This window comes from Balaenoptera borealis (genome assembly GCF_965194805.1).
Source record: "Balaenoptera borealis genome assembly, chromosome: 7".
NCBI lineage: Eukaryota > Metazoa > Chordata > Mammalia > Artiodactyla > Balaenopteridae > Balaenoptera > Balaenoptera borealis.
This window is the reverse complement of record NC_138864.1, coordinates 11,093,294-11,119,475: the sequence shown is the minus strand read 5'-3', so window position 1 is coordinate 11,119,475 and position 26,182 is coordinate 11,093,294. Positions and strand designations below refer to the sequence as shown.

Below are 26,182 nucleotides of genomic sequence, written 5' to 3'. Positions count from 1 at the left end.
GGAGAGGCTGATTTTTAAAATGTGTGAACATTCCAGGATCATGACACCCAAGAATTCTTAATAGCCAGGACTGCAGACCCCTGGCGTGCGGATTTCCTGAGCAGTACTGCAGGCCTGCAGGCCAGATGGAAAGAGCTGAATTTTGCTTTTTATACACCATCTTAAAATGCTTGAAGATTAGCTGGCTTTGCTTGATTCTAATCCCGTTTTAAACAGAGCTATTATGACCTGAAATATTTTTAAGACAAATGATATAATTATTTACTTCTATTTATGATATATAATTTTGAGCAGTTAAATATGACCTTTTTGGAATCTTATTTAAAAAGATGGACTGGTTTATATTAGATACAAGTAGAAAATTCAACTTTTTCCAAGAGCAACACATAAATTTTTTTAGTCATATTTTACTCATATTAAACATGTGGCTATTGCATTACTAAAAAATATCAAAATAATTTATGACTTTTAGAAAATCCACAATGTTGGTCCTAATTAAATAAAAAGGGTGAGGGTTGGTGGATGAAGTGTTTTTTTATAGTTATTTTTCTTTGTATATTTTTAGTGTGTATTATTATAGAAAACTTGCAAATAGAAAAGCAAAACTTGGTCCTTGAGTCTTAGAATACTATCTTATTTCTCATTTCAAATTTTGAAGATTTTTGGCATCAACGTAGTTTTGTTTTGAAACTAAATCATTTAAAAATAAAGTCATCCATATTTTTAATGAGCCATTTCAAAGAACTGATCAATTAATATAACTCTCTGCTTCTCCGCTTATATTTTCTTTCTCCTACAGTGGAATTAGTATTTGGAAAAATGGAAAGATGGTACTGGCAGGTTGAGAGAAGCAGTATTTTGGAGGAGCTGTGCCCAAGGCCATCCAATTCTGGAGCATGTGGCTGGGAAGAGGCAGCCCTGGTGGAAGTCCTAAAGACCTGGTTAATGCAGGTGCAGCACCAGATGTCTCCCACCAGGCAGATCAGAAACCCAGTGGGCATCTGTACCAGGTGAGGACACACCACCAACTGTCAGTTCTCATTTGAACCGTCGGTGGACACTCGAATCTGCTGGATGCCTGGGACACCAGCCCCACTTTGGCCGATGCCTGCTTTTCTGGTCAGTCCTCTGCTGCCTCTTACTCCATCGCCCCAGGCTGGTCCCCCACCATGACTGTCCTCACTCCTCACACTCACCCGGGATCATCTCATCAACTCTCAAAGTTGCATCCCTCCCCTATCGATCACGTGCGACCCAAAGTTTACTTCCGGCCCAGTCTCTTTACTGAATCCGAGTCCCTGAGGCATCTTCACGTTTCCTGGCTACCTCGTTGGACAAACTACGTACCCTCGCTCCGTATGTGCACACTGCTCACACAGTCTGTATTCATTTTAGGCAACACTCCACGCAGCAGTCTAGGCTAGACTAATTAGTCTTGTTTGTCTACTTGGACTCTGTCATCAACTTATCCAATTAGTCACTAGTTTTGTTCTGTTGATTTTATTTCCTAGATCCTCCTCAAAACCATCCACTCTTCTCCATCCCAACCCTGTGCCTTAGCTCAGACTATTCTCATTATGTCTTACTTCTTATTTAAAAGAACTGCTTAACTGGGTTTTCTCCCTCTTACCCTAATTCACAATGGATAATTCAACCAGAGATCCTCCTAAAACATAAATCCAACCCTCTTTCCTCTAATTAAAATGGTTCAGTGGCACTCTGTCTCATTTAAGAAAAGCCCAAACTTCTTAACATGATGACTAAAGAAAATGCCCTGGTCAGACTTGGGCCTTTCCCGTCTGGGCAGGAGCTGGTCTCTGATGCTGAATTTCGCAGACCTGGGTTAACGAACATGGTACCTGCCTGCACGTCTGGGCTCTGAGTGTCGGAATTCACACAGCTGACTTTCTCATGAAAGAGCCGTTGAGCTGAGTTCACGGGCACATCCTCTGCCCATATGGAATTTTGTACTAAGAAGTTCAATGATATTTCTTGTAAAACCATGGTGGAATGTATTGCTTACTACAAGTAGTAATAAATCCCTGGGTGAGTTCCATTCCAGGAAATATTTAGTCTCTGTAATTGGAGACATCTGTTTTCTGTTGTCAAAAATTTAAATCTGCGTAACCTGGGGTCTACTTTGGCTTTAAGGGCCAGAAAACTTGGAACCAGATATATTAGCCAAGAATTGCAAACTGCTTAGCTCTGCTATCAGAGTCTATGGATGCCTTTTGCTTCCTTTAAACGGATTCTTTTCCTTAACCCCTGGAAGACATTCCTGACTTGTTTGTTCTCTGAAAACCTAAAAGACTTCTTGGGGTGGGAGGACTCAGAACTCCATCAACGCTCAACATGATGGCTTTTATATCTTGGGTATTACCTTCTAGCCTTTACCCACATGTTTTTACAAAGTTGCAGTTTTTACTTAACATGAGAAAAATCAATAAATTCTGTCCATTTCATTGTCTCTCTGGAGCTTCTCTGTTTCCATTATTTCCATCTTATTCAGACTCCACACTTTCTGGCCAGGGTAACTGCAATCTTCTTTTCGTACCTTTGCATCCAGATTTTCTCCTATCAATCCAGCTTCCAAATTACCAGCTGAGCAATCTTTCTAAAATCCATGTGGTGGGTCAGCTGTCTGCTTAGCAAGGTTTTTTACTCATGCCTATATGTATGCCTGTTTGCATGTTACTTACTTAGGGAAGAGGACTGTTACGTTAAGCCTGGAATTTGCTTATGGGGGTGATGATAGTATTCAAAGATTCAAATATTTCCAAAGATTCTAGAAACCTCCTGGAAGAGATGAGCTGGGGACTCCAATCCCTTCTCTCTGAGAGTCTGTGTATAACAGGATTTTAAGGGAAACTTTCCCTATTGCCTTGGCATCCAGATAGAGACAGATCCCCAGAGGCTGAACACAGTAGATAAAACACTGTGTATTGTGTGACCTGTTTTAAGAGTCTTAGCTCACCATCTTCTTCCAGGATAGATAGGAAAGTCAGGAGAAATTATTTTGGAGAGAATTATTGGTGTGTTGTACATTTTGTCTCCCTCCACGGAAAAAATGGGGGTATTTCTTCACTCTTCCAAACTGCCAGCTGAGTGAGGGGTAGGTAGCTCAAGTCACTGGGAGAGTTGAAGAGGTGACCCCAGGAATTGAGAGCAATTAAGATTTCATACCTGATCTAAACACCTGGAAACATCTAAAGGTGAGAGATTGGCTGGAGCATTAAAGAGAAGACTGTAGTTGGAGAACGGCACATTCCCATGGATGGCGGGGTGAAGGTGTGTTTCCATGGGTGAGATGTAGAGTCAGGGTTGATCATTTTGACAGGGAGCTGACCAAAGAGGGTGGATATTTACCTGCTTTTGTCTTTCTGGGCACCAGGGAGGTTGCACTGCCCCCATACCATTGAGGTTGGATGTGGCCAAGTGACTTGCTTTGGCTATTAAAACGTGAGCATAAATAATGTGGGTCACTTCCAGGTAGAAGTTTTAAGGGCCAGTGGACAATTTGCCTCTTTCTCTGTTGTGATGGCTGTCAAGGAGTTGTTGTTGGCTGTTCTTTCAGCCTGGGACCTGGCCTGTGGAAGACACAGAACAAAGCCCCCAGGCAACCCGCAAGTGTCAAGGAGCAAGCAGGAACAAGAAAACCACGGAGGTGTTGGGGTTTGTTACGCAGCTAACCTAGCCCATCCTGACTGATGAAGTCTCTACAGAGTCAAGGTGGCTCCACAGTGCAAACATGTGAATATGGACGGCCTGGAGCCAGAGGCGAGATCATGTCCCATCTCAGGAAATAGCTGGTTAGCACCCCTTGTGGTGGAGGGTTCCGAGGAATCCACAAAAATCCCTCTTGAGAGATGACACACAGCCATCATCATGGTCAAAGGGCCCAAGCCTCAACTGGGTCACTAAGTAACACCTTTCAATCTTTGTCTCTTCTCCTCCACTAACTCCTCCATGGAGACACCTGAGGCGAGAGTGAGAAACAGGGCTTCCCCGGTGGCGCAGTGGTTGAGAATCCGCCTGCTAATGCAGGGGACACGGGTTCGAGCCCTGGTCTGGGAAGATCCCACATGCTGCGGAGCAACTAGGCCCGTGAGCCACAACTACTGAGTCTGTGCGTCTGGAGCCTGTGCTCCGCAACAAGAGAGGCCACGATCGTGAGAGGCCCGCGCACCGCGATGAAGAGTAGCCCCCGCTTGCCGCAACTAGAGAAAGCCCTCGTACAGAAACGAAGACCCAACACAGCCAAAAATAAATAAATAAATTAAAGAGTGAGAAACAGGGGAGAAAGAGGAGAAGGGCAAGGTGGGTGTCTTAGTTTGCTTGAGCTGCCATGACTATATACCACAGACCAGGTGGCTTAGACAACAATTCTCTCACAGTCCTGGAGGCAAGTCTAAGACCAAAGTGCTGGCAGTGTTGGTTCCTCCTGAGACCTCTCTCTTTGGCTTGTAGATGGCCGTCTTCTTGCTGTATCTTCACACGGTCTTTCCTCTGTGGGTAGAGAGAGCCCTGGTGTCTCTTCTTCGTCTAATAATGACAACAGTCCTACTGGGTCAAGGCCCATCTTTATGGTCTCATTTAACATTGATTGCCTCTCTAAAGGTCCTATATCCAAATACAGTCACATGGAGGGTTAGGGCTTCCGTCTGTGAATGTTCATTCCGTAACAGTGGGTACAAAGGCAAGACGTTGACCCCGTCCCCTTTCTCAAGCCAAATTCAGACCAAGCTGGAGAGAACACAGCCTGAGAGGAGACCAGACTGGACTTTTTAAATACCTGCTTGGACCTACTGAATACAATTTATTATACGAATTGACTACAGAAGATTTGGAAACCAAACGAGATGAACCACACGCCCTTAATCAAGCTCAGCTGGTGTCAAACATGAAGCTGAGACAGAGTCCAGGACCAGAGTGGTACCTGGTGAGGGAAGTGGCAGCCTCCAGAGCCATCTAGCCGTCTTGCCTGTGCTCTGGGAAGGGGCAGTCTGAGTGACTGTGCCAACCAGGAACCTAGGAGCCCAGTGTACTTCTGATGAGCAGCTGCCTTGGCCGAATATCCCTGGTGGACCATCACCTGTCCTCCCACTTGAAAGAATTCCTGAAGCCGGGAAGTGTCTGCACTGGCTCAAGTGGCTTTGGCCTCAGCTGGAGGCTTGGCCTCAGCCACATGGTCTTGAATATGACGGAGAGTAATGGGCCAACGCTCAGAGTGGGGGGCACACGGTGGATTGAGGATCATCTCAGGTAGAGGCCACAGTGCGATGCATCATAATCAGGTGCTGAAAACACTTTCTTTGGTAATTTCTTTATTCTCGGATGCTATGTATAGTTGGGGAAAAGGATGAGTAGCTAGAAGATGACAAGGAAATAAGGTAAGTGCTACTCTGCAGGTGCCTAGAAACATCTACAACAGCTTAGAGGAGGAACTGGCCAGCTCTCCCTGGCAGTGGGAACTGGCATCAGGGATGTTAGGAACCAGCCAAGAAGGAACTAAGGAAGGCTTTCCCAACATGGCATGGGCCAGAATAGTGTCCTACATACATAGTACATGTAGGACACTCAGGGGACAATTGAAGAGAGTGAGCCTGGACACATACTGGTGCCAGGTTATGATGAGCCTCAAACTCTAGGATAAAGGGAGGTTAGGTGTGACATTAATACACTACCATGTGTAAAATAGATAGCTAGTGGGAACTTGCTGTATAGTACAGGGAGCTCAGCTCCGTGTTCTGTGATGACCTAGATGGGTGGGATGGAAGGGGAGGGAGGTCCAAGAGGGAGGGCTTATATGTATATGTGTAGCTGATTCACTTCATTGTACAGTAGAAACTAACACAACATTGTAAAGCAATTATACTCCTATAAAAAGAAAAGACTTTGGACAATGAGGAAAAGGTTGTCAGCAGGGAATTCCATGGTCAGCTGGGTTTGGGCTATCACCTCATGAGTGTAAGGTCATGCAGATCAAGTGACTATGAGCCAGTGCCCTGAGAAAAGACAGGGTCTTGATTAGCCAGTCAAATTGTGGTAGACCTCATGTATCAAGGCAGCAACCATTGATAAACGTTTGTAAGGCAGAAGAGCCCGCCAGTCCAAATGGCCTTTGACATCCCTTTGAGGGATCTGACCCAGGATGGTGGACTGAGCACCCACCTTCACCACCTGTCTCCCTCTGTCTCTTTAAGAGGGGGTGAGGGAAAGAGGAGACCAGATGGCGGTGGGTTACCATCAATGGGGAAACTCTAGTACATTTCCAGAAGATGGAAACTGCTGAAGGAGTGCTGCCTGGTGCAGTGGGGTGGAGGAATCCAGCTCGGGCTGAGACCAGGGTGGTTGCAGCAGGAAGGTGAAGGTGCTGACCCGACAAGCAGAGCCCTAGAGAAGCAGAGGAGTGGGAGGCAGGAAGACTACCGCTCAAGGAGGGGAGCTGATGCAGGCCCAGGGGCAGAAGGGTGGATGTGGCCCCTTCCCCTACCAGGTGCATACCCCCTCGACACTGGCCAGTCAAAGGATCATTTTCTAAATAAACTGAACACCTTCTGTGCAGAGCTGGAGCAGCTGCTATGGAGATTGACATTCTAAAGCAAAGCCCTGCTCATTTTGGTATTTACTTAACCCTCTAAGTCACTCCACCTAAAGTGGCCTTGCCAGTTGACAAGTGCAGCTCACATACACGGGGTTTCTGAGTCTCTCTGGTTCTTAGATGTGAACAGACCCTTGAGGAAAATCTGAAGCATGAATCTGATAGACAATATGAACAGAGGTTATTCAGGGAAAGAGAAAAGAATTACCAACAACCACAGAGCCTCCCAGGACTGAATCCATAAGGCAAAGGCAGGATGCTATAGGCAAGGAAAAAACAGAGAATAAGAAATATTCTTGGAAATTAAAAAGAATATGTTGCCAAAGAATATAATTCAATAAAAGTGTTGGCAGATAAAGTCAAGGAATATTTTGGCAAGTAGAACACAAAATTAATTAATCTATCCCCTTGTCCATCACCATCATTACCACCACCACCATCATCACCACCATCACCTCTACCACCATCATCACCACCACGATCACCACCATCATCACCATCACCACCACCACCATCACCACCATTACTGCCACCATTACCTCCACCACTATCACCACCATTATCATCACTATCATCACCACCACTACCAACTATAACACCTATTTATTGGACATTTACTATGTTCCAAGGACCGTTTCCAGTACTTCTCATGTTTTAACTTATTTAAAGCCCATTAACACTCTATGCTGAAATTTCAGAACACCAGGAATGAAGAAAAACTGGTAAAATCTTCCAGAAAAATAAAAACAGTGACATAAATAAACAAGAATATTACTGGCATCAGACTTTTCAATATCAGTTTTTAATGTTAGAAGGCAGTGAATAATGCTTTCAAAATTCTGAGGAAAATTCATTTCAAATTTTATACTAAGAGAAGCCATCAGTCAAATGTGAGGGTAGAATAAAACCTTTTAAATATTTAAGGACTCAATACTTTTTCTGGAAGCCCCTTGAAGATACATCCCAAAGTGGCATTAGAGGAGATTGGTTCCAGGAAGTAGGAGCCCAGAAGGAGCAATGGCTCCTGAAAGGTGGTCTCCAGGAACACAGGACACTTGTGGAATAGATCGTGGGCTCGATGGGTTGGAAGATTCTGGAAATAGAATAAAGGCACCCAGGGAAAGATAAAAGAAAGGCAGTTTTACATCAGGTATACAAGATTCTGCATTAAAAAGTCATGAACAAATCCAAATCCAAATGTGGAGTCAACGGGCCTCAAGGGAAAAAACCAAAATGGATTCCAAGTGAAACCAAGTGGGATCCTGTGGGGTCCTCCCAGGTACAAAAGCCCTCCTATATCCCTGGTCTCTTGTCTGTAGAAAAGCTATAGTCTCCCAGGCCTACCCTGAGCCACAAAAGAGCAAGATCAATCAGTTAATGATTAGGACAATAGAGCTCACAGAATCTTTAGTTTCTCCCTGAAGGACATAGATAACAGTGTCTGATGCACATTCCCAAGTTGTTTTGCAGATACCAAAACCCCCACCAGAGGGAAAAAGCTAACTGCAAAAAATGGGAAGAAGACCTAAATAGACATTTCTCCAAAGAAGACATACAGATGGCCAAGAGGCACATGAGAAGCTGCTCAACATCACTAATTATTAGAGAAATGCAAATGAAAACTACAATGAGATATCACCTCACACAGGCTAGAATGGGCATCATCAGAAAATCTATAAACAACAAATGCTGGAGAGGGTGTGGAGAAAAGGGTACCCTCTTGCACTGTTGGTGGGAATGTAAATTGATACAGCCACTATGGAGAACAGTATGGAGGTTCCTTAAAAAACTAAAAATAGAGTTAGCATATGACCCAGCAATCACACTACTGGGCATATAACCAGAGAAAACCATAATTCAAAAAGACACATGCACCCCAATGTTCACTGCAGCACTATTTACAGTAGCCAGGTCATGGAAGCAACCTAAATGCCCATTGACAGACGAATGGATAAAGAAAATGTGGTACATATATACAATGGAATATTACTCAGCCATAAAAAGGAACGAAATTGGGTCATTCATAGAGACGTGGATGGACCTAGAGACTGTCACACAGAGTGAAGTAAGTCAGGAAGAGAAAAACAAATATCGTGTATTAATGCATATATGTAGAATCTAGAAACATGGTACAGATGAACCGATTTCCAAGGCAGAAATAGACACAGATGTAAGAGCAAATGTATGGACAACAAGGGGGGAAAGCACGGAGGTGGGGGGTGGTGGTGGTGGGATGAATTGGGAGATTGGGATTGACATGTATACACTAATATGTATAAAATAGATAACTAATAAGAACCTGCTGTACAAAAAAAAACAAAACAAAAAACAACTCTTGTCCCCTGATCGGCAATGGGAAGTTGGTTCTTTGGGACTTGAGTCCACCTTTGCCCCTAGAATTGCCAGCTTCCTCAATAAAGCTATCTTTCCTTTTTCCCAACATTTGTCTCTCAGTATTAGATTCTTGAGCTACGAGCAGCAGAACCTGAGTTTGGTAACACAAGAAGTCGAGAGCATCAGAGACTAGAACGTTTAAGCTGTTGCCTAGCTGTCAAGCAGGATGTTCTCATGTTGGAATCCTCCTTCCTGGCTCTATGCAGTGCTGTGTTGGAGCCCCTCGTATGACCCTCCAATGCTGGTTGCTAAATATTGGGGAGTTTTTTGAGCCACAATCATTGGCAACAGTTTTGGAAGTATTTATACCACTGAAACTGGCACATGTTACAAATCAAGACCTTTTGTTGGGGGTAGGGTAGTTTAAGGATCTGACTTAGCAGCACACCACTGACCCTATGTCTTCCTTTTTTCTTTTTAAATTTATTTACTCCTACTTTTTGATGAAGCATATCTGTAGTTTATTTTAGAGGATGCAAGGGAGGTAAAAATATGGGGTCCTTGCATATAATAATAGATAATTTGGCTGGGTAGAGAATTCTAACTTGAAAAATAATTTTCCTCAGAATTCTGAAGGCATCATTCCATATTCTTCTACTTCCCAGTGTTGCTGTTGAGAATTCTGAAGTGTCTCTGTTTCTTAATCATTCTCACGTGATCTGTTTTGTTTTTTTTTAAATTTCTCCCTCTTTGGAAGTTTTTAAGGAGCTTCTCTTTTCCTAGTACTCTGAAATTTTACACGCTGTGCGATTGTATGCAGTGTTGGTGAGCCTGTAAATCCGGTCATGTGTGTCCTTTAATTCTGGGAATTTTTCCTGCATCATTTGGTATAGTTTCACCAAATAAATAAAACCTTTATTTTCCTTTTCATTATCATTTTCTCCATTTTTTGTCTCTGGAGGTTTAGTTGATTGAATGTTGCTAACTCCCAGATAATCTTCTGGTTTTCTTGTCATTTCCCCCCTTCTAATTTCCTTTTTCTTTTCTACCTTCTGTTATTTTCTATCATGCTACACAGTTTTTCACTTCACTATCATATTTTCAATTTCAGAGGGCTCTTTCTTTGTTCTCTGATTACTGTTGGAAAGCACACACCAGGGGCTTTTACTGAGCCCAGAGAAATAGTTGATAAACCCGGGAAGGAAGCATACATGGTATATCTTCTAGTAAGAGAAATCTTGCTTTCAGAGACCACTGAATAAGGAGATTATTCTCTTCCTGCCGAAACCTGGGATCTCCATGCACCCCTCCTGCCGCTGCAGGTGTCCTGATGCAGGAGCAGGGCTGTGGGTATCTGTGGGGTGCCCTTGGGGGAAGGGGGCTTCCCCATCAGTTGTAGTGTTGCTTGGCTCTGTATGATCACAACTTGGGAACAGTGACAGCTAGAGCTGGAGAAGTATCTTCAGTGAAAACATAGTCATGTGGGAACTTTGAGTAAATGCAGATTAAAACCAAGAATTCAACAGTAATTAACCCAGAAGTCATTGTAAAGAAAAGAACTAATATTTTGCTAAAACAGAGGCAGTACATAGAAGAAGTATAGGCAGAAGCATAACCAAGTGTCAAGAGGAAATCATCTCTACTATTGAAGCCAGCTAAGTAGGGTTTGGGGTTAACCTCAGAATTGCATCAAGTCTTTTTTTTTTTTTTTTTAAGTTTGGGTTATATACGTAGTGTTAAACAATATCATGGGTGGTAAACCAATCGATTACACAATTCACAGTGAACTATATCAAGCTTAGCTTAGTTCTTTTTATTTATTTTTTTAAACTTATTTATTTTATTTATTTATTTTTGGCTGTGTTGGGTCTTCGTTGCTGCACACAGGCTTTCTCTAGTTGTGGCGAGCGGGGGCTACTCTTGGTTGCGGTGCGCGAGCTTCTCATTGCAGTGGCTTCTCTTGTTGCGGAGCACGGGCTCTAGGCGCGTGGGCTTCAGTATTTGTGGCATGCCAGCTCAGTAGTTGTGGTTCGCGGGCTCCAGAGCGCAGGCTCAGTAGTTGGGGCACACAGGCTTAGTTGCTACATGGCATGTGGATCTTCCCGGACCAGGGCTTGAACCCGTGTCCCCTGCATTGGCAGGCGGATTCTTAACCGCTGCACCACCAGGGAAGCCCTGCATCATGTCTTAATCAGAACATTTGAAAGGGACAGCCATGAGGAATTAACTGCACCAATCATTCTACAACGTGACTTCATCATTTTCAAAGAATTTTTTGTTGTTTTCATAAAGTTGCAATTCATTAACATCTACATTCTTATTGAATTTCTTCTTACTAAGCCATACACTCTGTGTGTTATATAAATATATAGTCTCACATTAAATATATACGTACTATAAAATCTTCACATTTTGAGGTCATTGTGGCTTCAGAAACCGAGGCCTGCAAGGTCAGGGTGCTTCGTTGCTTGCCTAGGAACACAGTGACTAAAGGCAGACTTCAAAGCAAGACTTTTGATCTTAGGTTCTGGGCAGGGATCTCTCCTCCTTCCTGCCTCTTTGGTCCGGTCAGCTAAGCAGCAGGCTGACAGACCTCCCAGAAGCAGGGTCTCTGCGAGGGATGGAAGGCGGGTAGAAACAGTGCAATCTGCTTCTCCCCTGCACACACGAACAGCAGTAGGGTGCATTACCACAGGATCTCCAGCAACAAAGCTCCTGCTTTTCATTATTGGAGCAGTTCTCTTTTTCTCTTGGAAAAATCCAGGAGGGCAGAGATTATCTACCCCTCAGGTGAGATGATGAGAGACATGCTAATTGTTTCTTTAGCTTTGGGTGGTCTCTGATACTGGAACTATGTACTCAACACAAACTTCTCCTGTCCCTGGCATGGAGCAGGGGAGAGAGCCCTAGTGAGCGGACAGAGAAAGAGTCCCAGCCCCGAGCGTGGAGCAGGGCGCCGGCACGGGTGGGCTCTGCTCACCGGCCGCTTACGAGGGAGTTGATGGGCTCTGGTCTCACGACAGCGAATGCGGCAGCCACTGAAAGTTAGCCTCGGGGAAGTTTCTTTTCATTGAAATTTATGGGAAAAAATGGAGCAGATGTAAACGACAAAGAATAAAACTAGGGTATAAAGTTTTTATTTATAGGGTTAAAAATGGTACCGAATGGAAGTGGAGAGAGAAGAAATAAAAACAAAAGTAGAAAAGGAGAAGACGAGGGAAGGTAGGGATGGGGAGAACAGTGAGAGGGGGGAGGTGGGGGAAGAAAAGGGCTTGGAAAAGATAGCCTTGCAAGAGAAGAAAAGGTGAACAGAGCTGGTCGGGGAAAGAGACCCCTCCGCAAGGAATAAGGGGCACCCCCAGAGGAACCAGTGCTTCCTCAAGTCTTAGCCACAATCTGGCTGTCAGTGCAGTTTAAAATATGAGGGCATCCGAGCTCAAGATTTTCCTGTAAAATCCGCTGGCTGACAGAAAGAAGCTCAGCATTGGGTTTAAATATTCTTTCTCTGGCACAGGGCTGTAAGAAACTGCAGAGCAGGGAAGTGATACAGATGTTGGCAGATAGAAAATCCAGAACTATTATAGTGGAAAATGTACAGAAGTAAAAAAAAAAAAAAAAAAAAAAATTAATATAATGAAATGAGGCTAAGGAAAGCAGAGAGAATGCACCTTCAACCAAAAACACATTTCATAGGTGATTATGTGTTTTTTTCTACATGGAATTCCATTTATTTGTTTTTGCATCATCGGCACTATTTGGCCCTATGATATTTGGACATTATCTTTAGTTTCTTTTAATATTTACCCCCCAAAATGAACCAGGAAAGTAGAAACAACTTTTTAAAAGCTAGACACAGCTGTTTGCCGTTGTGATTGTCACGAGTCCTGTGGAGGGAACAACAGCACACATCCTCTGCCTCTTCCCTGACAGTGGTGGTAGCTAGCGTGGGAACCCCACACAGGAGCTGCTTTCCTAGCTGCTCCACACCTGGGCCGGCCCCTTCCTGGTTTGGCCCGGCCCTTCTGGGGCAGGGGTCTGAGTCTGGTCCTGCTCAGACAGGAAGAAGAGAGCCAGATCTGGCCTTTGCCCACACTTTCCTGGGGTCAGACGCCCAGAAGCACTCTCCCCGTGACCCCCACGAGGGCAGTATTGAACATCCACGCCCGTTGCCAATGATGCCCTCTGCCTCCCCCCAGGCACCCTCATTCCTTCCTTGATCCAGCCACTACCTACCCTGGGTACCTGGCTCCAGGGACGGAGCGTTGTCAGGTTGAACGATGCACAGCCCCTGGTCTCAAGCGATGCAGAGTCCGACAGGGACAGGCTGTCCAGACACAAAGTAGGAGGAAGTGAAAAGTAGCCTCAAAGGACCATCTGGGGGGAGGATCCATCAAGAGATACACAATTCGGGAGGATGTGTGTCACTCATGAGATGGAAGCCACAAGCCAGTGGGATAGCGCTATTCTTACGACCCAGTTTGCAGCCCAGGCTAGGCCTTAGTGCCGATGGAGATCTGCTGGTATCTCGGTGGTTTTCAGCCCCTACTGCCCAGCACAGAACTTGGGAGGCCGGAAAGTGCCGATGCCCTGTGCCAGGACGACGACAGCAGAAGCGGCTGGGCCTGTGGCTTGCTCAGAAGCGTTTTAAAACCTCCTGGGAAGTCTTCCCATGTGGCCAGGGTGGACACCCACTGAGTGACCTCACTATAGATCAGAGGGGCCTGGGCCAGGCCTCTGTGAGCAGCCCAAGGGCCGGGGATGGACCTCCCCACCTCCAGACCCCGACATCCAGTGAAAAGTGTCAAGGTCAAAACACTGGGTCTCCATCCAAATCATGGGTGGGTTGGGGGCAAATCATTCCCTGGATGCCGGGTCAGGTGGCTACTCTCAGGCCAGGGGGCTTCCAAATACCTGGACCTGGCCGTCTGAGGTGCTGGTGCCTCTCAGCTCCCGGCCACACAGACACGACCTGGGCCTGAAGGTCTGGGCGGCCTCCCAAGAGCAGTGGGCCTCCGCCACGGGAGGAGAGGACGCCCTGGATGGAGCCCCTGGACGCGGGGAGGGCTGCCATGTGGCTCGCGGGCTGGTGCTGGGGGTGTGATACTCCGGGCCCAGGGCGGACCTGTCCAGTGTGCTTTGGGCAGAGTGACTGAACTTGTGTCCGCGCCCCAGTGTCCTCACTGTGAACGGGCTCTCAGGAACCGACCGTCCATCACCGGGCTGGTGAAGAGCTGGATCCTCTCAGGTGTTAGCAGTAACCGGGCTGGAGGCCATGGGGGACGCCCCTCTGGCTGGGTGCCCTCCCAGGGGTCTCTGCTGAAAGGGATTGTAGAAATGACATTTACAACCGTAGCCCATCAGCTGTTGAGGGAAACTGAGCTTCCTGCGGGCACTACATGGGGAGATGTGCTGTGGTCGTTCTGAAGCTGGAACTCCTGCTTGCTTTTGTTTCCACGAAACGTGAACTGTTTTGGGCAGCTCAACCCTCACTTTGAGTCACTTTGCAACTGTATGTCTGTGATGGTCCTTTTCCAGGTGCCCATTCATTCGACACAGGTGAAAAATGAAATCTATTCCTCATTCCCTAAGGATTAACATCAATATAAAATGCAAGTAATTACATTTAAAATTAAGTCTGAGACAAAGTATTCTTCTTATTAAACATAACTGCTATAAACAGCCCAGTGATGACAGGTGATTCCTACATGCTTGGTCTCCTTATCACTGCATCTCAGCTCTTTCTTCTAGTCTCTGTTGGGAGCAGGGCTTTCACATCAGAGGACTAGAGGAGGGCTGAGAATGGCTAGAAAGGGCTGTGCTCTAAAATATCTACCAAGTGCACTGGAAATTGCCAGGAAACATTGCTCAGGGAATCCTGATTTCAATTATGTTCATAAACTTCATAGCAGCTAAACTATACACGCTCCATCTTGGCTAAATTAACATCTTCAAAGGAAATCCTTTAAAGGAAACATAAAAAGATCATCTTTAAATAGCACAAGAACGAAAATATTTGAGGTTAAAGGGTCCCAAAATAGATAATACTGCATATATCAATGGGAACACCGAAGCACATTTGCTCTTTAAAATGCTTCCACTTCAGTTTCAGTGGCTAAGGGTGCCAAGTATATAACCTAGTAATTCTGAAAAATATAAAAAGAAAAAAGAAAGTTTCCCCTCAATAATTATTGCAGAAACTCTATTTTAAACAGATTAACTTAATGTTATGAAGATTTCTGTAATATTGGTGATATTAGTGTGAAATGCTTACCCTCACTAAGACTGGTTGCACTGCAATTTCTGGCAGGCATTTTGGGATCAGTGTGGTAATAAGTGAGCAAAACCATAAGTATATTTTATTCTCCTTGGCCTGCTATTCCAAATTCCAAGAATTTATCCTCAGGAAATATTTCAAGAGGAAATAGTTTAGAAGTAGCAGAATACTCATTGTAGTTATTTTATGCTAGAGAAAAAGAGACAATCATTTGGTTGGCAGACTTTGTCCCATGCGCCAAATTGGCCCTCTGACTGTTTGAGTAAATAAAGTTTTATTGGAACACAGCCACACTCATTCACGTGTGTGTCATCTCTGGTACTGCTTCTGTGCTATAAGGGTAAAATTGAGCCTTTCTGACATAGACCATATGCCTTGCAAAGCTGAAAAACATTTACTATCTGGCCTATTTTGCAGGATTGACTTTTTAAAATCCCAGATTACGATATCACTCTCTATTCATTAAATTATTCATTTTATATCCTTCTGTAAATCTTAAGTTTAATCCAAGGTAGTTTATATTTTTCTTACTATTGTGAATAAAGTACTTTTTAAAAATGCTACCCCTTGCAGATAAGGGCAGCATTGGAAAAGCTTTTGATGTTCAAATATTTATATCGTAACCAACCACCCTCTGAAATCTCTTATTTGGGTAATTAATCTTTACTTGATTCTCTTAAATGTTTCATATAGACAATCATATTATCTGGAAGTATTAAAATATTTTGTACTCTCTCTTCAATATTTGTCTTTCATTTTTCTTGTGTTACTGAGTCAGCCATTATTTCTAGCACTGTGTTAGATATTCATGGGGATTATGAGCATAATTCCATTCATTCTGAATTGGCCTTCACATAGTTCCTCAGAATTCAGGAGCCTTAAGGTAGCCCTACAAACCCCAATTACAAAGTTTATGTTCCCCTAAAACAATGCTTCCTGATTAGCCCACCCTCAAAGAAAACAACCGGGGGCCAAGAGTAGCTGAGATGCTCACACTCTTGCAGAATTTCTTGTCTGGCTTGGAAGAAACCATGACTTCTTCCTGCTCCTTAGTCACTCTATTTTGGGCTGAAATACTTAAACGTTTTTCTCTCCAGGCACATCAAGACAGGGGTGAGCAACACAAGTTTCAAAAGCGAAAGAAACAAAACAAACCAAAATCCCATTCAAATAGGAGGTAACTGTACAAAGTACAGATGGTGAGACAGACATGGAGTCTATGTACCTCCTATAAGCTCTGTGATACTGGGCAAAGCTTCTGAGGCTCAGTTTTCTCAACTGTAAAATGGGAAATAATACTGGAATTGTAGAGTTGTGAGAATACCTCACAGCATGGTAGATAAGAGATATCAGATAAATCCTCGCAGAAGAGCAGCTGTAACAACCACACTGTTCTCAACATTTTGGGATTCGTTCCATTTGGGTACTCAAAACACGACTACTCTGGGACTCCCCTGGTGGCACAGTGGCTAAGAATCCGCCTGCCAATGCAGGGGACACGGGTTCGAGCCCTGGTCCGGGAAGATCCCACATGCCGCGGAGCAACTGGGCCCGTGCGCCACAACTACTGAGCCTGTGCTCTCGAGCCCGTGAGCCACAACTACTGAGCCCACGTGCCACAACTACTGAAGCCCGCGTGCCACAACTACTGCAGCCCATGTGCCTAGAGCCTGTGCTCCACAACAAAGAGAAACCACCACAATGAGAAGCCCGCGCACCGCAACAAAGAGTAGCCCCCGCTCACCGCAACTAGAGAAAGCCCGCGCACAGCAACGAAGACCCAACACAGCCAAAAAAAAAAAAAAAAAAAAAAGACTATTCTAAGAACACAAGGATTGAGGGGGAGGAGGGGAGGAGGGGAGGGGGAGGAGGAGGGGAGGGGAGGGGAGGGGAGAGGGAGGGGGAGGGGAGGGTTTGCTCTAGCCCACCTTTCCATCGGCAGACCCCTTTATTCCCTGACTTCATGTTTACCCTCCTACCCATGGAACCAAGGCTTCTGGAGACCCTCAAGACACCGGGTCCCCTTTTCCCAACCACCAGCACTTCTCTGATTTTCATCGCTGCTCACGAGGCCTCCTGGCCAATCCTTGAACTTGCTGTGAACTTGACAGCAATTGCCCTTCTCTCCAGTGGCTGGGCTGTTGTAAATAATCAGGATAATGATAATGAAAAGAATTGTGCAGGATGCGGCAGGAGTCCAACCAGACTCCCAGACTCGCTGGGGAACGAGGGCTGTCATGTCCAGGGGACTGCTGTATGTACTTAGTGTTAATAAATCACAATAATTAAATACTGGCCCCAGTAATCTGAAATCCTTTTCTTTCATTCGGTGCAGCGTTTACGGGAAGATGAAGATGAGGGCCGGCGGTCCTCATCACTCTCACTGAGTGCTGGCGCTGGCGTAGGACGTGCCCTGCTGCCTCCTTCCCAAGGCTTCCCCCCAAACCTGGCCCCATCTGGACCGTGGGCGCTCACCATCTTTCCTCCCTGTGCACAGATGGTAACAATGGCCAGGACGCTGGCCTGTGGACAGTGTCGGGGCCACCTGGAGACAAGGCACCCAGAGCTGGGGCTTTGGAGAAATAGCGGCTAACATGCATTTGTCTGACCCCGTGTTAGCACCATGCTGTGCTCTCCACAGGCGATGCCCCACTTAATCCTCACAGCCTCCCTTTGGTGGATGAGGAACCCGAAGCTTGGAGCCTGGCCTGGAATCGTGGTCCAGTCTTCACCAGCATGTATATTAGCCAGGCTGAGCTGGGCTTTGCTGTGGTAACAAACATCCCCCAAATCTCAGTAGGTTTACACAGCAAAAGTTTATTTTTCATGTACGCAAAATCTTGTGTGGGCCTGTGACTTCACAGGGCAGCTGTCCCCATGCGGGGACCCAGCCCTGCAGGCTGCTTCTGTGTCCTGGCTCGGCCACCTCCAGAGGAGGTCACCTTTGCCTTCACAGCAGCGTGGGGATGTACGTGGAGATCTTCCACACCCATGTGTATGCTCCGACCCAGAAGTGGCACACACACTTCCTCTCACAGCTCAGTAGCCATGTGCCCCATCTAATTGCAAGGGGCCTGGGGGTGCAGAGATTCCTGAGCCCTGGAGGGGAGAGTGGGGTGTAGGCAAGCACCAGTGAAGTTGCCACCTTGGCTCTGCTGACATCAGGGGCCGGATAAGTATTTGCTTCGGGAGCTGTCCTGTGCCTCGTGGGATGTTTAGCAGCATCTATGGCCTCTCCCCACGAGACACCAGTAGTAAGTGCAGTTATGACAGCCCAAAATGACTCCAGAGCTTGCCAAATGTCCTGTTCAGGGCAAAATCGCTCCCAGCTGAGAGCCACTGGTCTACATCACTGTGTGTCTGTGGGCAAGTTATTCAACCCTTCCAAAAACTCCTTTACTAATTTGAAATTTGAGTTACTAGCACTCACCTTACTGAGATACTGTGAGGGTTAGACGTGTCTGACACACACAGCACTGAATCCTAACGCCCTGGGCCATTCTGTTCCCGGGGGCCAGCACAGGGGAGGCTCTCCATGTCGACTGAGAGATTGGATGGAGGAATGACCAGCCATGGTGTAGGACAGTGCTGAGCCCCACTCCAGCCCTGTGGACCTGTCTATACACATACAAGTCTTTCTGGGCCTTCCAAGGAGAGAGGAACCGAGAGAAGAAAAGAGACGGCCCCGCTGCATGTCTGCTCCCTCCCTGGCCCTGTCCCCTCCCAACAGGGCTTTTTCTGCACTGTTCTCACTAGGGCTGGGGTGGGAGCTGCTCCTTCCCGGGCCCTGGTTGGTCTCTTCTGGGAAGGGGCCCGGTTGCAGCAGCCTGGCCCAAGAGGGTCTCCATCTGCAGAGAATCTGTTCTTGTGTTTGGGAGGAACTCACGGGAATGGGCCAAGGAGAAGGCTTCTTGCTACGCCGACTCCTGACATCAGATCAGACCACCCACCCTCCCTGCCCGCCCCCGCTCAGCTGCCTTCTTGCTCTGTGACGTTTCTGTCAGGATGGTGGAAACAGTCAACATTTCTAGTGCACCTGGAACATCTGAAAGCATTTCCTCTAGGAACAAGACAAGGATATCCACTCTTGCCACTATTATTCAACATAGTTTTGGAAACAAACAAGAGCCCTACGCTCCTCCCCCGCCCCAGGAGCCTGGTGCTTGGGAAGAGGAGCTGCCCAGGAGCCAGGTAGACCTGGGTCCAAGTCCAGCCACCCGTCCACCTTGAAGTCCTTACAAAATCTATGAGACCTCTCCAAGCCTCAGTCTCATCAGATGCAAAGTGACAATAAAATTTAGCCCGGCAGATTGGATTAAACGACTGACTGAGTTCCTGTGCGTTTCCCTCCCCTTTTCATGAACTCTGCCCTCCTCCCCTCCACTGGTTCTTCCCTGTGAAATCCTGTCTCTGCAACACCCCATCACACTGCGGCGACGCTGGGTGTGTTTTGATGGAAAGGCCAAGACCTCCCAACCCAAAAGTTAATTTTAAAACTTTTCTCTAATTTTCATTTATTCTGTGCTGGGAAAAGAGAAGTGATACAGAATTTGAGCGTAGATTGAAATACATAATTGGTGACATTGCACACTGATTATGAACCTGTGATGGAAATCTGAAGGACTACATGATTGCCCAGAGGGTTGCAGGGAGCAGGTCCTGATGTGGGCTGTGAAAGAAGAGGGGTCCTGGCAGTGGAGGTGGGAACACAGAGGGTAAGCGAGTGAGCTTCAGTGGAAGGGTCCCCGCAGCGTGGCACATGGCTGATCTCAAGCTGCTGGGTGTGGCAGGAGTTCAGCTGCGAGAGATTGGCATCACACTTGGCAAAGGCTGTGGACCTGATAATATTCCTGCTCAGACACATGGCTGGTGCACATCTTCCCAAGCTCTGGGCTTTACTTCTGTCATCTCTGTGGTCACCTTGTGCCCCAGATACAGGAGAGCTTCCTGACTCTAAACCGCCCCATGATTCCACATGTATGTGGACCCCATGGACTTGGCTTCTGTTGGTGAATCCTGGTCAAGCAGAGGTGGCCTTGGCTGTGTCATCCAGGAGATGGGCTAGTGGGTGCAAAAGCTGTTAGAAAACTGCCAGACCCTTAAGGGACAAGAACCCCATGTCCTTCTGTCATCTGTTCTTGCTTTCGTGGATTCACCCCTACGCCGTTTACGGGTGTCTCCAAGAGCATCTCAGTCTTGCCGTCAAAGGCTCTGTGGTCAGGAAGTGAGATGACACTTAACTCTGGTCCCTATAAGACAAGGTGGCCACGGACTAGTGTGTCAGCCCCGAGCAGCGGGGTTGGAAAAGCTGCATTCCTGGTGTTGTGGCTTGGGCGTTGGCCTTTTGAGGTGTGGCATGACGTTGCCTAGTGGGTCAGGAGAGAAGGGAGAGGAGAGGAAAGAACCAGAAGCAGGTTGAACAGCATGAAGTGGAGGGCCAGGTCAGATATGGTCGGAAATGGCCTGCCCCCCTTGATAAAGAACTGCACACACCCGCTCCGTACACAGCACCTCACGCCCCAGAGCAGCTGGCGAGGCTGAGAGTCAAACCCCAGCAAAGTCCATCTGTTTAAAAAGTCTGTGAGTCCCCAACCCAGGGTGGCCCCGCCCCAATCCTGTGAAAGAATGCTATTCAAAACATCTAGAGACCAGGTCATCAGGATTCTTACAATGCTCCTCAGAATTCTTGTAACCTGAAACTTTGACACAAGCAAGTTTCTACGCATGGATAAAATTTAAAAAACCCAAACCTTACTTTCTACCCTCCCTTTGATCTAGTGACGGACAAAAGGGGCACGTTAGCCTAGGAGAACAACGGGATCTAGGTCCAGATCTGCCCAGTGTTTACCTCCAAATTTGCAGAGGAAGCTTAAATGGCAGTGCCTGGCTACAAACAGAGAAGTATGAGGATAAAAGAGTAAACGTTAGAAGGGAGAATCCTGGGTGTCAACCCAGGGTGTCAGGGCAAACCACAAGGGCTCTGGGGGAATCCCTGAACACGACTCTGGAATCTGACGTTGTCGAGACGCTCCGGCACTGAGATTCCCACTGGGAAGAAGGAGGGGCAGGGAGGGTGGCAATCCTGCAGGCAGGTGGGAAGCTCACTGCCTCAGCGATGCTCACGGGCACCAGGCAGCCCTCTCTCAGCGCTGCTGGCACACCCTCCTGCCCACAGACGGCCTGAAAGAATGAACCAAAGTCAGGAAATTTCTCCATAGTGGCTGAATCAATTTACATTCCCGCCAACAGTGTAGAAGGGTTCCCTTTTCTCCACACCCTCTGCACCATTTATTGTATGTAGGTTTTTTGATGATGACCATTCTGACCGGTGTGAAGTGATTCCTCACTGTAGTTTTGATTTGCATTTCTCTAATAATTAGTGATGTTGAGCATCTTTTCATGTGTTGTCCATCTGTATGTCTTCTTTGGAGAAATGTCTGTTTAGATTTTCTGCCCATTTTTTGATTGGGTTGTTTCTTTTGTTTGATATTGAGCTGCATGAGCTGTTTGTATATTTTGGAGATTAATTCCTTGTCAGTTTCTTTGTTTGCAAATTTTTCGTCCCATTCTGAGGGTTGTCTTTTTGTTTTATTTATGGTTTCCTTTGCTGTGCAAAAGCTTTTAAATTTTATTAGGTCCCATTTGTTTATTTTTGTCTTCATTTTCATTACTCTAGGAGGTGGGTCAAAGAAGATCTTGCTGCAATTTATGTCAAACAGTGTCTGCCTGTGTTTTTCTCTAAGAGTTTTACAGTGTCCGGCCTTACATTTTGGCCTTTAATCCACTGTGAATTTATTTTTGTGTATGGTGTTAGGGAGTGTTCTAGTTTCATTCTTTTACATGTAGCTGTCCAGTTTTCCCAGCACCACTTATTGAAGAGGCTGTCTTTTCTCCATTGTATACTCTTGCTTCCTTTACCAAAGATAAGGTGACCACAGGTGGGTGGGTTTATCTCTGGGCTTTTTATCCTGTTCCATTGATGTATATTTCTGTTTTTGTGTCAGTACCATATATTCTTGGTTACTGTAGCTTTGTAGTATAGTCTGAAGTCAGGAAGCTTGATCCCTTCAGCTCCATTTTTCTTTCTCAAGATTGCTTTTGCTGTTCAGGGTCTTTTGTGTTTCCATACAAATTGCAACATTTTTTGTTCTAATTCTGTGAAAAATACCATTGGTAATTTGATAGGGATTGCATTGAATCTTTAGATTGCTTTGGGTAGTATAGTCATTGTGACAATATTGATTCTTGCAATCCAAGAACATGGTATATCTCTCCATCTGTTTGTGTTGTCTTTGACTTCTTTCATCAAGATCTTATAGTTTTCTGAGTACAGGTCTTTTGGTCTCCTTAGGTAGGTTTATTCCCAGGTATTTTATTCTTTTTGTTGCAATGGTGAATGGGATTGTTTCCTTAATTTCTCTTTCTGATCTTTTGTGGTTAGTGTATAGGAATGCAAGAGATTTCTGTGCATTAATTTTGTATCCTGCAACTTTACCAAATCCATTGATTAGCTCTAGAAGTTTTCTGGTGGCATCTTTAGGATTTTCTATGTATAGTATCATGTCATCTGCAAACAGGGACAGTTTTACTTCTTTTCCAATTTGGATTCCTTTTATTTCTTTTTCTTCTCTGATTGCCATGGCTAGGGCTTCCAAAACTATGTTGAATAATAGTGGCAAGAGTGGACATCCTTGTCTTGTTCCTAGAGGAAATGCTTTTGGTTTTTCACCACTGAGAATGATGTTTGCTGTGGGTTTGTCATATATGGCCTTTATTATGTTGAGGTAGTTTCCCTCAATGCTCACTTTCTGGAGAGTTTTTATCATAGATGGGTGTTGAATTTTGTCAAAAGCTTTTTCTGCATCTATTGAGATGATCATATGGTTTTTCTTCTTCAATCTGATCCTTTTAATGTGTTGCTGGATTCTGTTTACTAGTATTTTGTTGAGGATTTTTGTGTCTATGTTCATCAGTGATATTGATCTATAATTTTCTTTTTTTGTGATCTTTGTCTGGTTTTAGTATCAGGGTGATGGTGGCCTCATAGAATGAGTTTGGAAGTGTTCCTCCCTCTGCAATTTTTTGGAAGAGTTTGAGAACAGTATGGAGGTTCCTTACAAAACTAAAAATAGAACTACCATATGAGCCAGCAATCCCACTCTTGGGCATATACCTGTAGAAAACCATGATTCAAAAAGATACATGCACCCCAATGTTCCTTGCAGCACTATTTACAATAGCCAGGACATGGAAGCAACCTAAATGTCCATCAACAGAGGAATGGATAAAGAAGATGTGGTACATATGTACAATGGAATATTACTCAGCCGTAAAAAGGAATGAAATTGTGCCATTTGCAGAAATGTGGATGGACCTAGAGACTGTCATACAGAGTGAAGTAAGTCAGAAAGAGAAAAACAAATATCGTATATTAATGCGTATATGTGGAATCTAGAAAAATGGTATAGGTGAAGATATATGGGGGTGGGATGGATTGGGAGATTGGGATTAACATATATACACTACTATGTATGAAATAGATAACTAATGAGAACCGACTCTATAGCACAGGGAACTCTACTCAATGCTCTGTGGTGACCTAAATGGGAAGGAAATCCAAGGAAGAGGGGATATATGTATATGTGTGGCTGCTTCACTATGCTGTACAGAAGAAACTAACACAACACTGTAAAGCAACTCTACTCCAATTTTTAAAAATGAGGAAATTTAAGAACAAATTTGCCCTTGAAGGAGCCCCAAACCCTGAATCCCCTGGGTCCTGACACCTTGATGTCACTGTGGGGACACACTTGTATCTGATTGGAGAGTGTGATGGCTGATTTCATGGACTGTGGTACCCAGATATTTGATCAAACATGATTCTAGATGTTGCTGCCAAAGTATTTTTAAATCAGTAGACACTGAGTAAAGCAGATGATCCTCTTAAACGGTGGGCCTCATCCCATCAGTTGAAGGACTTAAGAGAAAAAGACTGATATCCCTTGAGCAAAGGGAATTCTGCCTCCAGGCGTCCTTCAACTTGAACTGCACCATCGACTCTTCCCTGTGTCTCTAGCCTGATGGTGTGCCCTGCAGATTTTGGACTTGCCATCCTCCTCCACACTCCACAACTGTGTGAACCAAGCCCCCCAAATCCCTCTCTCTCCATATATCTATATCTCTCTCTATATATCTATATCCTATTGGTTCTGTTTCTCTGGAGAAGCCCTGAGAGTTCAGCTGATAGTTTGTTGAGCTGACACAGAACCATTTTTGTTTGCTTACTATATCATTATTAGGAGCCCCCATGTGTCAAGGATTCTTTCTCTGACTTGCTCAGCAGAGAGGGGAAGGTTTCACATTCTGCAGTGTGTCCATTTCCACCGGGGATGTCCACTCAACCCCTCTTAAATGATGAATCTGCTTATGAATCTGCCCTTAATCTGCAAAACACACTGTACCCAGGAATAGAGCCAGAAGCCCATTGCTGTCCCATTCTCATCAAAAGTTCTGCTATGAACACTAAAGATGGGGGTTCGTGGAGGATGGCATGAAAGTCTGTTTCTTCTGAACCATCTCTCTTTCAAGTGTTGATTAATCCAGAGCAGGGAAGCCTGTATTTCACATGCATTGATTTGACCCCTTATAGAACAGTTACCTTTACTGAATTACATGTGGGCATTATGCCAACAGGCATTGAGAGATGGTATAATCAAAAGTCAAATAAAAAGAAAGTGTTAAATGCCCTTATAAGAAGAGGCACAGAGAGGTGATCTTTCTCTCCACCATGTGAAGACACAGTGAGAAGGTGGCCATCTGCAAACCAGGAAGAGGGGTCTCACCAGGACCAACCCTACTGGTACCGTGGTCTTGGACTCCCAGACTCCAGAACTGTGGGAGGTAAATGTCTGTTGTTTAAAAAAAGTGTCAAGGCATAGACAGTGTCACCCATTGGTTAAGAGGCTGGGCTTTGGTGCCACACAAAACCTGGTGTCCTCTGGCACGTTACTTAATGTGTCTCTGCCTCAGTTTCTCACCTGTAAACAGGCAGTCCCACCACTTCATAGGCTGGTTGGGACGATCAAATGAGATGAAGAAAGTAAAATGTCACGCCCTGTAGAGTTAGTGCCCCTCAGTGCAGGTTAGTGGGGAGGTCAGGGACCCAGCTGTGGGGACCTGAAGAAGGTGGGGATGGGAGGAGTCAGGAGGAGGCTGGTACTATCCAACCAGACTGGCTGGCACCAGAGCTGCTACCAGTTCTGTTTTTTGGTTTATTTTATTTTATTATTTTATTCTATTTTATTTTATTTTATTTTATTATTTTGCTAGAGAACACTGCTCCTCACTCGTAAAGCCAACCCAACAGCTTCCAAGCAGGGGTTTGTTCTTCCGTGCACAATTTAACATCCAGTCAGGCACGTCTGCAGCCCTGAGCCAAATGAAGGCATTCTGGCCGGATGGTGAAGGGCTAAGCCAATTACCCTGCACAGTGCTGTTCTGGTTCGGAAAGATGTAATGACCCCCATTAGCGTGTGTTAGCTAGTAGAAAACAGGATTTGAATTAGGAATTCTTGATCGAAAGCCTGACCACTTTTGAACTCTCCACAACCTGGTAAATTCTTAAATGTCCTATTAGGAGGAAATTAAAGCTCTGCTGGACTAGTTATAGATTAACAATAGGAAATCTTATTATAAAAGTGTAAGGAGATTTCACATTTCCTCAATATTCAGAATAAGCAAGCAATGTCAACTTATTTGACATTAAACACAGAAACCAGCTTTCTATTGCTTTTGTAATGAACTTGTTTTTCTGTTCTTATTGCAGTGAATGTCACTCATTTCTGGAGAGGTTGACTATAACTCGCTGTTAACATCCTAAAATGGGACAGACGTGCAGGGATAAAGATGGCCAGCATCAATGGTTCTCCTGTGTGAAATCCTCTCTGTGTCTCTTTCTCCCTCTGTTTTTCTGT

General features: G+C 45.3%; 1 protein-coding gene across 18 annotated transcripts in view; it reads right to left on the bottom strand.

Annotated features, from left to right (window-relative positions):
- LOC309632299 (small ribosomal subunit protein uS3m) overlaps positions 1-26,182 on the bottom strand; it is a 173,823-nt gene that overhangs the window by 40,569 nt on the left and 107,072 nt on the right. Inside the window, exon 6 of one of the 18 annotated variants that reach the window (XM_082399656.1) lies at positions 4,476-4,506. The exons of 9 other annotated variants lie outside the window; for them this stretch is intronic. In XM_082399656.1, coding sequence (XP_082255782.1) covers positions 4,491-4,506 — 16 coding nt within the window. In that variant the 3' untranslated portion in view covers positions 4,476-4,490. Of the gene's footprint in view, positions 1-4,475; positions 4,507-4,526; positions 7,695-9,657; positions 14,252-18,639; positions 18,752-20,460; positions 20,576-21,337; positions 21,390-26,182 lie in introns of those variants that run through there. 8 more of the 18 variants (XM_082399664.1, XM_082399649.1, XM_082399670.1 and 5 more) reach the window with 8 other exon arrangements.